The following is a 14,429-nucleotide window of genomic DNA, read 5'->3' as shown; positions in this document are numbered from 1 at the left end:
CTTTCTATTTTCTCCTCTTTCAGCCTCTCTTCCTCTGTGACTCTGGGTCCCTCAGGATCCTTCTTGACCTACCAAGCATGGGCATGGAGTAGAGGCCGTGCAGAGCGCCTGGGGATGGGCACTTGGCCCTGGCATCGTGCCAGGCAGCCCTGCCCACCCCAGATACGGTAGGTCTGGCTGCCTCTCTCAGCCATGCCACTTCGTGCCACTGTGTAAGGTGGGGAGGAAGTGACTGGTGGTTGGGAAGACAGGGTCCTGGCTCTAGGCCTAAGCTAGTCTCATGCTTCCCAGCGTATCTCTATGCCTTCCTTACCCTAAGCATGGATGGCTGGTGTTCTTTCTCCCTGGGGCAAGTAGGTACCCTGATCATCCTTTTGGGAAGTCCCCCCCTCATGCCTACACTTCTTCCCTCCTGCTCTAATCACAGCTTCTTTTCTGGAGGAATCAGTCCTTTCAGAGCAGGGCAGTGGTTATTTCCTCCCCAAATACATTCTCACATTCTTACGCAAGGAAGAGGCTGATAGGGATCAGAGAATCAATTCACCCACCACGTGCCCAAGTTCCCTTATCAGGGGAATCTGAACGCCAGGGGCAAGCAGCCTGGGGGTGTGGAGGGTGGTGGTGGTGGCTTGGAACTGGGGAGCAGTCACCAACTTCTTCTTCCCTTCCTTCCCACCCCCTAGACCACAGAAACCACTTAAAGCTCGTGCAAGCCTGCCCCTCCTGGGAGGGCCTGGGGTGTAAAGGTGGAAAGTTTGTGGGGCCTGGGCAGCCTGCATGCCACATACCACCTCAGCTCCATCCTTCGAGGGCCACCCACTCTGGGAGGCCTGATCCAGTGGTTAAGAACACCTTCCTATGTGTCCTTTCTAAGAGGTCCATGCCTGGGGGAGACCTCAACCCGCCGGACGGACTCAGGGAGGGGGCACAGTCCCCTCAGCCATTAAAAAAAAGGACATCTCCGGCTCTATAAACATCTGTAGATCTCACAGTCACCACACCTCCCCTTTCCTGTTACAAAGGCCACTGTGGGTGGAGGGACCAGTGGGAGTTTGACCTCAGCTCCTGGCCCTGAACTCTCCATGTGACCCTGCCTGTAGCACTCATCTGTCAATTAACATCTGTGGTCATTTAGACTTGGACGTTGCAAGGAGGGTTGAAAAGCAGGAGCTCTGATTTTTGGAGCCGAAAGACGGGTAAGAATGTAGCCTACTATTAGTCCTCAATTACCACATTATTAAAAAGGGGACAGTAATATCTGTCCAGACTTGTGTCTGTGAACATGCTTTGAGGCCAGAGCAGTTTGCACACAGGAGGGGTTCTTACGACCTTATTTGCCCCAGGGCATGCTTCTGTGGCTTTAGTTTAGCCTGGAAGTTCCTCCAGGGATATTGTGGTCCCCATGGGGGGGTGGGGAGGGGGGAGGGTCACAGCTGTGGATACTGAGTGAACTGCTCCTGACTGGAGTGGACTTGAATTCTCACCTTGCGAGCCTCCTCTGAATGGCAGGTGAGGTAGGAGGTCTGGATGGAGCCACAGTCCTAAAACTTCCCTGCAGTCAGGGCTGATCCTCAGGCAAGTTTACTTAACCTCTCTGATCTATCTTCTCCGTAAAATGGTAACAGTAGCCGCCTTACTGAGTGGTTGCAATGATTAACTGGCATAACAATAAAGTACAGAACCTACTGGTACAAAGTACTGTGGTTAAAAAGCAATGTTTCGGTCCCTCCCTCCCTCTTTCCATTCTTACAATCTTCCTTTCTTCTCTTTGTCTGACTCCCTTCCTAATCTCTCTCCTGCTTTATTTTTCTCTAGAACATATTACCAGGTAACATTTCTACATTTTGCTTATTCATTTTGTAAATTGTCTGATACCCGTGTCTGTTTTTTTTTTTTTTTTTTTTTTTTTGCGGTACGCGGGCCTCTCACTGTTGTGGCCACTCCCGTTGTGGAGCACAGGCTCCGGACGCGCAGGCTCAGCGGCCATAGCTCACGGGCCCAGCTGCTCCGTGGCATGTGGGATCTTCCCGGACCGGGGCACGAACCCGTGTCTCCTGCATCGGCAGGCGGACGCTCAACCACTGCGCCACCAGGGAAGCCCCCCGTGTCTGTTTTGATCACTGCTGTATCCAATGCCCAGAACCTCCTGGCCTTCCCTAAGTATTTGTTGAAGGACTGCATGAATGAAGGGTAAATGGCCTCTACTTCTCTTTCCAGCTACTTTCAAATGGGCGTCAAATCCAGTTACTCACCAAAGGTTGTTAGGGGAGGATTTGGGACTGAAGTAGGACAGTACTAGGGATAGAGCTGGATCTATGGGTGGACTTCACAGGCTGAAAAGATCGGAGAGCTGTCATCCTGGGGAAGGAAGTGACCTGACTGGGAGGTGGCAGCTGGCACTTAGGGATATTATAGTGAGGTGATTAAGAACCCAGAGTCTAAGGCCAGACTCTCTGGGTTTGAATCCTAGTTCTACCCCTCACTGGATGAGTAAAACCCAAGGTCACACTGGATAAAAATATTAGCAATAGTACTTAACCCTCAATGGGGTTGTTGGCAAGTTGTTGGAACTGTTCCTTGCGTGGCGATTATCTTGGCGCAGCTGTTAGCACTTAATATTATTTGATCAATGCTACCACCTAGTGGACATCTGGAGCAAGATTTCCCTGGTCTGGGGGGTTGAGGGTGGGGTGGGGAGGGATCTAATCAGGGGAGGGAGAAGGAACCGAGGGGTGCTCTGAATGCAAGTGTGTGTGTGTGTGTGTGTGTGTGTGTGTGTGATGCTAGCATTACACATGCTGAGGTTTATCTAGATCCAGCAGGCAGGCTTGGCCCTGGTTAGGGCCACCGGGCAAAATGAGAAAGCGGGGAGGGAGAAAGAAGTTAGGTTGGCACTGCGCCTCCCTTCCTCCCTCCCTCTCCCCCTCCCTTCTTTCCTCCTCCTCCAAGCCTGGCCTGAGCCAAGAGGAACCAGCTCCAGGGAAGGTGGGGGAGAGAGAAGAAGGTCACTGCTGACGTCAGGGACATTCAGGTAGGAGGTAAACACAATGTGACCTACATTTATCCATTTTCCACATTCTGCCCCTACTAACTGGGGTAGCGTTTTCTGGGCACCCCTGAGAACAGTTCTCACAGTCCAGTGGGACCCCCTTCTCCCCCAGGACCTCAATCCCTGGGACATTCTATCTTGGTCTTTCATTACCCAAGCACTGTTCTAGCTCCTGGCTCCAGCTTTACCCCCAAGGGTGGCACAGGTGTGGAAGGGACAGGCAAGAGAGAGGACACCTAAAGGCATAGCGTGCTAGTCTTACATCCACTGACTCACTTCCAAGACACGGAAATTTCATCTCTCTTCAGAACAGATGGGGGGGTGGGTAGATGGGTGGGGTAGTGCTGCTTTCCCCTGTGCAGCCCCAAGGAACCCCCAGCGGAAGGTGGCTTTTGCTGGTTTCAGTCACAGAGTTTTTTTCTGGAGTGACTCAGTGATTGGAGGGCCCCCTGAAGGGGTAGGGACCTGGTTGAACAGGGAACCTAGAACCTACTCAGGCCAGACCTACTGAACTAGTGTCAGGGTCTCTCAGGAATGGAGCCCAGGATTCTTTCTGCATGTTTACCAAGCTCATCCAGGATTTCTGATGTCTGGTTATTGTGATGCTCATTCAAGTTTGAGAACCACTGCTTAAGGTCTGCTCCAAATCAGACAACTGAATGAGCTTCCTCCATCCCGTGTACGGCCAGGGCAGAGGGAGGAGGGTAGGCTGCAGATCTGAGAGCGCAGGGTGCCAACAAGTGGGAGAGATACCGCCAGAGACAAACATATTTTATTAGCAAAAATAAATGCATGCCGGGCAGATGGAAAGAATGAGGACTGCAGACCCGGCGGAGACCTCCTGAGGAAGAGACAGTCTCTCAGGCTACAGGCTGAGATGGGCAGGCGCCAGGGAGGCTCCGGGACCTAGCCCACCACGCAGGGTGGGCAGCAGGGCAATCAGGGGCGTCTCACACTCCCCCAGCAGCACGTCCCTGCGGAAGCCTGCTCCCCTGTCCAGCACCTTGGCCCTCAGACTGTGGACGGTCAGGTCAGGCGGGCCGAGCCCGTCGAAGAAAAAGTCTTCATTGAAGATGGGGTTGGCGCTGCATTTGACCACGCGGCTCCGCTGGTCCCGCGCCCGGGCGCGCGGCCGCAGCCTCAGCACCACACAGCAGCCGCCGCCGCCGCTCCCGGGGCCGGCCCGCGACCCGGGCAGGCCCTCGGCGCTCACCAGGCGCAGCCGCAGCCGCCCGGGCCAGGCCTGGTACTCGGCGGATAGCCGCAGCTGCCCGCCCAGGGGCTCGAGGCGCAGCACGCTCTCCTTGGCCGGCCGCAGCTGGAGGCACAAGAAGTCGAGGTGGAAGAGCGGCGGCGTGGGCGGTCCCGCTCGGCGCGGCGCGTACGGGCTGGTGTCGGCCGAGCTCGCCTCCTCCGGGGACAGCGAGCGCGGCCTGGGCGGCCGGGGCCGGCCGGGGCCTGGCCGCGGCGAGCCAAAGGGTGACGAGTCGGGCGACGAGGCCGTGTCGCTGTCGGGGGCCCGGCAGAGGCGCAGGTCCGGGGAGGAGACGTGCAGCTTGGACTTTGCGGGGGGCAGCCCCCCGGCCGGGGCGGGCGGCGGCGAGTGGAACAGGGACTCGCGCCGGCGCGTGTGCGGGCTCTCGGGCAGGAAGGCCCAACCTTCGCGGCCTGCCAAGTGCGGCAGCGAACAGGCCTCGGGGAGGCCGCGCCCGTCCACGTCGCGCCCGCTGAGGGGCTCGGTGCCGCCTGGGTCGGGGAGCCGAGGCGGGATGAAGAACTGCGGAATGCGATCGGGGGTGAGGACGTTGGGGCAGGCGCGAGCCAGCGGGCACGGGGTGCGGCGCTTAGGAAACAGGCCGGAGGGCGCCCACCGGGCCCTGGGCTCCGCGGCCCCCACCCAGTAGCCAGCTTTCTCCAAGAGCCACATGCGGTGGGGTGGGGGGCTGAAAGTCCGAGTTCCACGAGGCCGAGAGGGTCCAAACCCAGCGTCTCAGGTGGGGGCCTGTACAAGGAAAGAAGGAAAGCCCAAGGTGGGTGATGCTGCAAACGAGCACCGGGTGGTCTGCCGCCGTGCCCTTCTTTACGGGCCCACGGGGTGCACAAGCCCCTGTTTGAGCGGGGTGGGGGGAGGATGGGGAGGGGCAAAGGGCGGCAAAGTCGGGGGGTCCGGGGAGAAATAGAGGGAGCCCAGGGCTAGACAGTCACATTTTCGGATCAGGCCTCGGACATCCGAGTACACAGGCTCTCCCATTGCTTCCGCTGGTACTGAAGATGTACACCCACTTCAGAGTTAGAAGGCCTAACACACCCACTAGGAGCCTAGACTCCTATTAGGAGAATAGAGTAACACCCTCATTAACAAAAGGTCTGTAGCCGCAGACACCGACCCGGGTTCGGAACCCCCGCTCCTATACACTCTCCCCCTGAAGAGACACCGCGACCCTTGGAGGGTTCACCCCCTTCTCTCATGCCCAGTCCAGAAGACCAAGGCTCTCCTCCAGTGTCTGATCTGGCGCCCCTTGGGACTACCCCCCTTTCCCCAGCACCCCATCCCCGCAGGCTGCACTCCCGGGCGGCACGGCAAGCTTCTCCAGGCTGAGCCATCCTTCAGCCCTAGCCACACCTGCCTCCTCTCGCGCCTCCCTCGCCTTCCCAAGTCGTTCCAGGCCAGAAGCAGACTCACTGCACACTTGGCTGCTGCTGCCCTGCGAGCGAGCACTTAGGGCCGGTTCAAGGAGACGCACCTCTCGGGAGCACAGAATCCCACCCCTCCTAAAGCCCTGACTGTTCCGCTCCCTGCGTCCCAGCCCTACCGCATCCCGAGTTCTGCCGCGAGGGCCCAGCCGTTGGGCCGCCCCTCCCACTCCCCACTCCCTTTCTCCCTAGGAAACCAGTGAGCACAAAGACAGCATTGATCCTCTGCCACCCCCTGAGCTGACTCCAGGAGGCCCCGCCGCCAGCGCGCGCTTACCGCACCCCCTCGCCGCACCTCAGGGAGCGCGATGTTCCGACTTTCTGCCTGGGAGTCTGAGCCCACGGCAGCAGGCTCGGTCAGGCGCCCAGAGTGCAGGCCTCACTGGTGGGCCGCCTCTGGGTCCTGGCCTCTGGCCAGGAGGCGTTCAGAGCCCCGGGGTGGGGGAGCAGCTTCCTCTCCAGCTTGCTACCCCAGCCCAGTCCTGGGAGGAGCTGGCAGGGGCCTCCGTTGCCTACGTACGACCTCTTTTCCTGGATAAACACAGCTCTGTCTTTGCGGCCATCAGGCCGGCCTTCTTAACTCCTCCCTTCAGGTTGCTAGCAGCAAGCCAGCCCTGTGCCCTGGGGCCTTCTCTGCTGGGCCCTGGCTGCTTGGGAGTTGGGGAGGGCTGCAGTGAAAAGGGAGACAGCCATTAGTGGGCTGTGGCCTCCATCCCTTAATGCTACGCTGGCCCCACCCAGCCCTCCTAGGTGAAAGCCACAGGCACTGCGACACAAATGGTAACTTCTGCAAAGCCCTCCTTGCTGGAATCCTGCCTTGACCCCCGTTGTTCAGTTCTGGAGACATCCCAGTTGCTCCCAGACAGAGTGATTTGTAGTGACTGGTTCTCTCAATTACACTGGACCAGGGAAAAGGGACCAAGCTTGAAATTTCTGGACATAGAGACACTGAGGACAGAGCTGTTTCCATCAGTGAGTCAAGGTCAGGCTGTGTCCACCCACCCCCCATCCTTGTCAGAAGTGTGTTAAACTGTAAACATGGAGGATGTCTCCCCCTTCCTTCCCCTCCTTGAAGGCAGATCCTAGGAGACACAGGCCACCACTGACAAGATGAGACCATCAGCTGTACTCCAGGCACACTCACTGTCCTTCATGCACTCCTTAGGATGTTTGCATAAGCTATTTCCTCCTCTAGGACCACTTCCCCTTCACCCTTCAGATCTGGAGGCCCTCACTGGCATGCTCCCATTGAAATTAGGGGGTTCTCTTGTCTACTTTCACAGCATCCCATACTTTTCCTTTATGGTACTGTTCACAGTTTTGTTTTCTTTTTTTCTGTGATTTATTTCTGTGATTATTTAACGTCCTCCTCCCTTAGCAGACTGTAAGCATCACAAAGACAGAGCTTAGAACAAGGCAGGTGCTCAAGCAGGATTGTTGAATGGATGAATGATATTGAGCAGAATTGTGTCTGAATTAGTTCATTTATCCCTTCATTGTGCTAGGTGCTGGGGAGACATAGAATGGGGAAGCAGACAGGCAATAACGACAGCAACAAGACAAATTGTGAAACTCAGGAAACAAGATGATTACTCTGACATCTGATACTTGAGGGTTTGGGGGGAGCAAATGTTTCTTTTATGGAGATCCCTGGTGGCACGCAGACCCTCCAATCCTGTGGCTGCTGACTCAGCTCAGCCCTGGTGTCATTTCTGGGGAGGGTGGTCTGTGTGGAGTGCTGCAGCCAAGAACTCACAGCTGTGGCATCAGTCAGGTGGGTTGGGGATCTGAGCTCTGGGACTTACTAGCTGTGTGACCTCTGGCCTGTAACTTAATCTCTCTGGGGTTCACCTTTCCCATCTGAAAAATGGAGAGAAAATACCTAACTCTCAGAGTTGGCATGAAGATTAAATAAGATCACACACGCACATCAGTTAGGCTGACTTCTGCTAAAAGTACCTGAAAAGAGAAACCCCACTTCAATCTGACTTGGCAATAAGGACATTTTTGTCTTCTATGATAAGCAGTCCAGAGGAAGGGTAGGATTTAAGGAAGTTTGATTCTGTGGCTTCATTCATTCATTCATTCATCCATAGTTATTGACTACCTACTATGTGCCAGGCACTGTATACTGCGCTCTGGGGATATAGCAGTGAGAAAACAGAGAAATCTTTTGGCTAGATACTTTAGTCGGGGAAGGAAGACCACAGACAAAAATAACTGAGTAAAAAATACAGTTTATTAGATGGAAATCACTGTTGGGGAAAAAATTAAATTAGGGGAGGATCATAGAGGGTGTCAGGAGAGCACGGAATTTTAAATAGTGTGGTCAAAGATGGCCACCTTGAGAATGTAACATTTCAATAGCGGTATGAAGGAAGGAGGAAGGCTATCTGAGGGAAAAGCATTCTAGGCAGAAGCAATGGAAATGCAAAGGCCCTGAGGCAGAAGTATGCCTGGAGTGTTCAAGGAGGCGAAGAGGCCAGTGTAGCTGGAACAGAAGGAGTGATGGGGAAGTGAGGTCAGAGAGAGCGGGGCCAGACTCTTTGGGGGCTTGTAGCATTTGTAACAATTTTAGCTTCTTCTTGTGGCGAGCTGAGGAGTGATATGACTTGACTTATGCATTAAAAGGGTTGCTCTGGTGGCTGCGCCGAGAATAGAATAAAAGGGGTAAGGCCGTAAGTAGGGAACTCAGATAGGAGAATATTGAAATAATCTTGGCACAAGATGATTGGGGCATGGATCTGTGTTGTGGTAGTCAGTTTCTGGATATATTCTGTAGATAGAGTCAGTAGGATTCCCTGATGGATCCATCCCCATTTAAGAGAAAGAATTATCCAAGGTTCTTGGCCTAAACAACTGGAAGAATGGAGTTGCCATTTACTGAGAGGGGGAAATATCAGGGGCTCAGTTTTAGATCTATTAAACGAGGAGATGTCTGTTAGACATCTAAATGGAGATGTTGAGTAAGCAGTTGGATATATGAATCCGGAGCTCAGAGGAGAGGCCCAGACTGGAAGTATAAATGTGGGCACCAAGAGAAATGTAGATGGAATTTAAAGTCACAAGATTTGATGAACTGAAGGTAGAAAAGAAAAAGGATCCAAAGACCGAGTCCTGAGTGCCCAACAGTTAGAGTGGGAGAGGAGGAGGAACCAGCTGTGCCAGATGCTGTGGGAAGGTCCGATAAAATAAGCACTGAGAGTTGACCATTAGATTTAGCCCTGCAGAGTCATTAGTGACTTTGCCAAGACCAGTTTCAATGGAGTGGTGAAGGCAAAAGCCTGATTGGAGTGGGCTTGAGAAAGAATAGAAGGAAGAGAGCAAAGACAACTCTCTGGAAGAGTTCGCTAAAAGAGTAGGGAGTAGTGGGGCAGTGGCCAGAGAGGGAGTAGAATCAAGAGAAAAAAATTTAAATGACAGAAATATGGTATGTTTGCTGATGGGAAAAATCAAAGAGAAAAGGAAAACTGATAATGCAGAAGAGAGAAAGGAGAATATTTGGAGCAATATTGCCAAGTAGACTAGAAGAAATAGGTGTCATGCATAAGAAACACAGCTGAGGGTGGTCCCCTGCCTGCTGTGTGAACAGTTCACCCACAGTTACTGGAGGGGAAGTAGAATAAATTGGTAGAGGTAGTAGGTGGAGAGGGGTGGTAGTAGGAGCTTGCTCTTTCCGAACGCTTCTGATTTCTCAGTGAAACAGGAAGCAAGGTCTTTAGCTAAGAGTGATGATGGGGGAGGAGGTGGTGCTCATTTGAGTAGAGAGGACTAGGAAAGAAACAGTCGCCTAGGAAAGCAGGAGAGTGAATGATCTAGGAAACTGCAGGAGGACTGCAGGGCAGTATTACGGGCCCACTTTAGGATAACGATCTAGGCTTTAAAGTGAGACCGGACAGCAAGGTTGTGTGGGTTTTCTCCAGCTGTGTTCAGCTGTGCAGTGCGCTGGGGGAAAATGGGCAGAGATTTGGATTTAGCCAGGGTTATGCTCAATCTTTGACAGTTCATTTTCCTCCTTTCTCTTGCCTTCCCTTTCCTTCTCTTGGTGGATATTAAATTAAGGATGCACACAAGGGTGTACAGCAGTGGGATTGAAAACTGACCGCAGATAATCCACAACCTGGCTGTGTTAGTTGGGGTCTGGTGAGGAAAACAGCAGTTGCTAGATGGTTCAACAGAGGGAGTTTGACACAGGGAATTTGTTACCAAGGTGGTGGAAGAACAAAAAAGGCAAATAGGAAGATGAGGGCTGTCTAGCAGGATCTGTAACCATGGAGACACAGCCACTACTTGAGTTGCCTCCCAAAACAGAGAAGGGGAGAAATACCCTTACGTCTCCTTACTTCCCACCTTCCAGTCTTCCACCAGAGCCTTCCAAAGCCAGATGACAAAGGAGACTGGGAAATGTATATTGCAGGCACTAGCCCTCTGCAGTCTAAGGCAGAGTAGGGGAAGGGTGGGGATCTGAGAGCAATCAAGCAAATGACTGACACACTGGGTAGCCAAACAATAAGACATCAGACCAGGAACTTGGAGATCACCTCATCTACTCTTTCATTTTTATAGAGCAGGAAACAGACCCAAAGAGAAATAATGGCCAAACAGTAGCAGAGTTGAGACTAGAACCCAGATCTTCTATCTTAAAGAGCATGGTTCTTTCTTGTACCTCAGGGGTCTTCATAATTGAGCAGAGCTTCTCCCTTGAATGAGGACCCAGGGTGTGGCCTCCTCACCTCTTCCAGCACCATTGCTGCCACTCAAGAACTATGTAGTGAGAGGGCTTCCCTGGTGGCGCAGTGGTTTAAGAATCTGCCTGCCAATGCAGGGGACATGGGTTTGAGCCTTGGTCTGGGAAGATCCCACATGCCGCAGAGCAACTAAGCCCGACCGTCACAACTACTGAGCCCGCGTGCCACAACTACTGAAGCCCACGCGCCTAGAGCCCGTGCTCCCAAACAAGAGAAGCCACCGCAGGGAGAAGCCCGCGCACTGAAACGAAGAGTAGCGCCCGCTCGCTGCAACTAGAGAAAGCCCGCGCGCAGCAACGAAGACCTAATGCAGCCAAAAATAAATAAATAAAATTTATTAAAAAAAAAAAAAAAGAAAAGGAAAAAGAACTATGTAGGTGACCCAGGGCCTTGACCTCCTTTTTCTCGTCAGTGCCACTGTAGATGGCCACTTAGAGGACTGGGCAGTACAGAGTGCTTTCCTGGGTTCAAGCCAGATGAAGAGACACAGAGGGGACAGACCGTTCCTCCAGGTCGGCAGACAACTGCTACAAGACTCCCTGGGCTTTTCGGCTAAATTGTCCTGTGTCCTTGAGCGGTGGCCTCAGGCAACATGACTTGGCCACCAATGCTCACTGTAGGTGCTAGCAGGTGATAGGGTTGGTGTCATACTGTGTCTTGCAGCTCTGGCGCCTCACCCAGGACCCGTGATAAATGACCTAACTCTGTGGTCTTAGTTTCAGGAAGACCTTAGGGGCCCCTTCTTTAAGAGCTGGTATGAACTATTGATGTCCCTTGCCGTCTGGAACTGGTTGGTCTTACAATTGCCTTATTCACTCTTTGGTTGCTCTTGGCACTTGATTCAGACATTTGGAGAACACATATCCTTCAAGCAGAATAAGCTGATTCGAGCAGAATAACCTGCCACATTTGCCTGGATGGCCTGTTGGATTCCACCCCATCTGCCTATGTGGTAGCTGTAATTCCAATGAATGCACTACACATGGAATTGGTTTTTAAAGTGTGGAGGCAGAAACTCCCCTTGTTCTGCCTAGAAAGCTGCAATACTTGGCCTCCTGGGAGAAGAGAGGCATCTGTCGAAGCCCTCGACACTAGAGAAGTATCCAGCAGCTGATGACCTCATTCCCCTTACCAAGATCCCTGCCTGCCTGCTTGGCCTTCTCTAGTCAAGGCTAACGCTCCCAGCCCGGCTGTGGGGCCTTGCCTGAGAGCCTCCTACCTCTGTAGATTTCCAGCTTTTGCCTGTTTCTGTTAGAAGCTGGCCCCAGTAGAGAAGTGACAGTGTGCGTCCAACCTCTGCCATCCTCAACACATGACCTCCAAAGTCATCCTGGGTGTTGGCATCCAGTTTCCAGATGAGAGAAGAGAGAAGCAAGCTGTACTTGAGTTTCCAAGTACCACTGTTTCGGTTTCCTTCGTTTACTTGACTGCATAGGAAGGATAGAATATATTTCCCTTCTTCTCTTGGGAGTGTTTAAATGAAGATTAGGTCCTTTTTGACTGTGAATAAAGGACAATATGTTTTTGGTATACACTGATTTAGACTCTGGGCTTAATAGGTTATCAAAGGCAACTGTGAAAGCGCAGGAGAAAGAGTTTTTATGTGAGTATATGGGGGAGGGCATAGTTGGCTGCCACAAGATTTCTTGTTATGGCCTCTAGTAAGTCTCCCGTTTTTGGAGGGCAATGGATCAAATGCCTTCAAATCCACGTCAACCAATCTTTTGCTCGTTACTCAAGACAGATGGCTTAGGAAGTGTGTGGTCTAGTTACTAGAAAGAGAACCTGATCCACCCACCTCTCCACCACTGCTGAATTTGGGTCCAACTCTCTGACCCTGTTCCATGCCACAAAAACTTCCTTCTCTCTGATCCCCTGAATCCCCAGCCCTAGTCCCAGGTCCTGGAATCTTAGCTGAGGCCTGAACTTGAATTCTTCACTTGTCAGGATGAGGGTTTGGACACAGACCCATCCCTCCTCTGCCTATCCTCCTTTCAAACTGAGGCAGTGGCTGCTAGCTACTTACCAAACCTATTTCTCTTTCTTCTACGACATATAGTTACATCATATTTTCCAGCCAACCTCCCTTGCAGTTTGGTGCGGTCTTGTGACTGAGGAAACACTTTGAAGTTTGGCCCCCTAAACCTCCCTTGTTATTCTCTCTTCTGGCAACTGGATGTCAACACCCAGGATGACTTTGGAAATCATGTGTTGAATCATGCTTGTCAGTCAGGTTCCTGAATGACTGCTAGACACCAAAAATTGGACTTTGTGTGAGTGAAAAGTACAGTCTATTTAAGATACAGGTTAGATTATGGAGATGTAAAGGTTTATCTGTCTCAGCACTTGGCATTACCATACCTAATAATAAAATCCTTTATGACATGTCACTTGGAGCTCTCATTCTTTGGTAAAACTCCTCTAATCTTTGACCTCTCCCTGGACATCCCCTCCACCTACTGGGCTTGATGGAATCCTGCCTATCCCTGTGGAAGCTGCTCAGTTTCCCACCCCTGTCCTCTGCAGGCCCAGAGGAGGTACAGTCTTCTCCTGGGTGGCCATTGCCTCCTCCAGTCCATTGTTCTTCCCCCTCACATCAAACCTTTCCTCCTTAGAAATGTGCACCCCTTCCTCCGGACCTCTTTCCCCACTGATGGCCTTGCCTCCTATTTCACTGAGGAAGTCGAGGTGCTCTGGCATAGATCCTGGCAACTTTCCATCCTGCTCTGCACGCCCCACTTCTTCCTTTTGGTCTCAGAGTCATGTTGATGCTGTCCCGTGACTCCTGTCTCCACTGTGCTCTTGATCCATCTCTAAGACCATATAGCTGTTCTGTTGGAGGACACCTCTCTCTCTCCTAGGGTTTCAGCCTCTCTCCACTGGCTCCTTCCAAAACAATTTATAAATATACTCAAATCTCTTTCTTTAAATAACGTAACAATGACAACAACAACAAAATTCCTAGAAAGAGTCATCTAGCTTCACTCTGTTATTCCCATTCAGTTTTTCATCCACCATAATCTGGATTTTGTTCCCACCTCCTGGCAAAGAAGACCACCACCTTCCTCTCTGCCAAGTCCAAAGGCCTCTTTTTAGTTCCCATCTGCCTTGCCTTCTATTTAGCATTTGATACTGTTGACCTCGCCTTCTTAAGGATGGTCCATCCTGTCCTATTCTTAGCTTCCTTAGTGTTTTTTTTTTTGTGGTACGTGGGCCTCTCACTGTTGTGGCCTCTCCTGTTGCAGAGCACAGGCTCCGGACGCGCAGGCTCAGTGGCCATGGCTCACGGGCCCAGCCGCTCTGGGGCATGTGGGATCTTCCCAGACTCGGGCACGAACCCGTGTCCACTGCATCGGCAGGCGGACTCTCAACCACTGGGGATCACCATGTGATGGGGGTTCCATGGGCACTTCCAGCTCAATTCGTGTGAAACTGAGCTCATTATCTTCCCCCACCTCAAAACTGCTCCCCTGTATTCCCAATGATGCCACCTGGAACCACCAAGCTGGAAACTTGGAGTCATCCTTGAAGGCTCCCCTTCACAGATCCACTACATACAATTAGTGGCAAAGTTCTGTACTCTTTTGTTTGCAACATATTCCATATCTCTCACCTTCATGGCTTTGAACCATGTCAGGTCCTTCCTATCTCTAGTTTGGAGCCCTGCAAGGGTCTCCTAACCAGTGCTCCCACCTTCAGTCTTGCTGACCTCTTATTGCCACCAGAGTCATCTTTTGAAAAAACAAAACTTTATGTCACTCCCAAACACTTTAAAGGCTCCCTGTTGCCTACAAGACACAGTTCAAGCTCCATTGCAGGGTTTAAGGAGCCTTCCATGGCCTGCACCTGCCCTGACACCTTCTCTTTCCCTAAACTCCTGCCCCACTCAACACCTTGCTGTTCTCCAAAGTCGCTGTGCTCTTTCATCCCTTTGTGCC

General features: G+C 52.3%; 1 protein-coding gene and 1 long non-coding RNA gene across 3 annotated transcripts in view; one reads left to right on the top strand and one right to left on the bottom strand.

Moving 5' to 3' along the window:
- Positions 1-14,429, top strand: part of LOC149750634 (uncharacterized) — a 100,028-nt gene that overhangs the window by 38,227 nt on the left and 47,372 nt on the right. The gene's annotated exons all lie outside the window — the stretch shown is intronic.
- On the bottom strand, positions 3,806-7,477 carry C2CD4D (C2 calcium dependent domain containing 4D). 2 transcript variants are annotated; one of them, XM_022564232.3, is made up of 2 exons: positions 6,021-7,477; positions 3,806-5,051 (listed from the first exon to the last, which is right to left on the bottom strand). In XM_022564232.3, exon 2 carries the CDS (start codon positions 4,974-4,976, stop codon positions 3,915-3,917), a length of 1,062 nt encoding a protein of 353 aa, XP_022419940.1. In that variant the 5' UTR covers positions 4,977-5,051; positions 6,021-7,477; the 3' UTR covers positions 3,806-3,914. The 2 variants fall into 2 exon arrangements, with proteins under 2 accessions (XP_022419940.1, XP_022419939.1); XM_022564231.3 differs by having other exon boundaries at positions 6,039-7,477.

This window comes from Delphinapterus leucas, chromosome 1 (assembly GCF_059928025.1).
Source record: "Delphinapterus leucas isolate spDelLeu-1000000601 "Yukka" chromosome 1, BTC_Dleu_Yukka2, whole genome shotgun sequence".
Classification (NCBI taxonomy): domain Eukaryota; kingdom Metazoa; phylum Chordata; class Mammalia; order Artiodactyla; family Monodontidae; genus Delphinapterus; species Delphinapterus leucas.
Note: the sequence above shows the minus strand (reverse complement) of the source record. Positions and strands in the feature narration are given on the sequence as shown.

Coding starts and splice junctions, on each gene's coding strand:
- C2CD4D (XM_022564232.3), bottom strand. CDS start 4,976: ATGTGGCTCTTGGAGAAAGCTGGCTACTGGGTGGGGGCCGCGGAGCCC.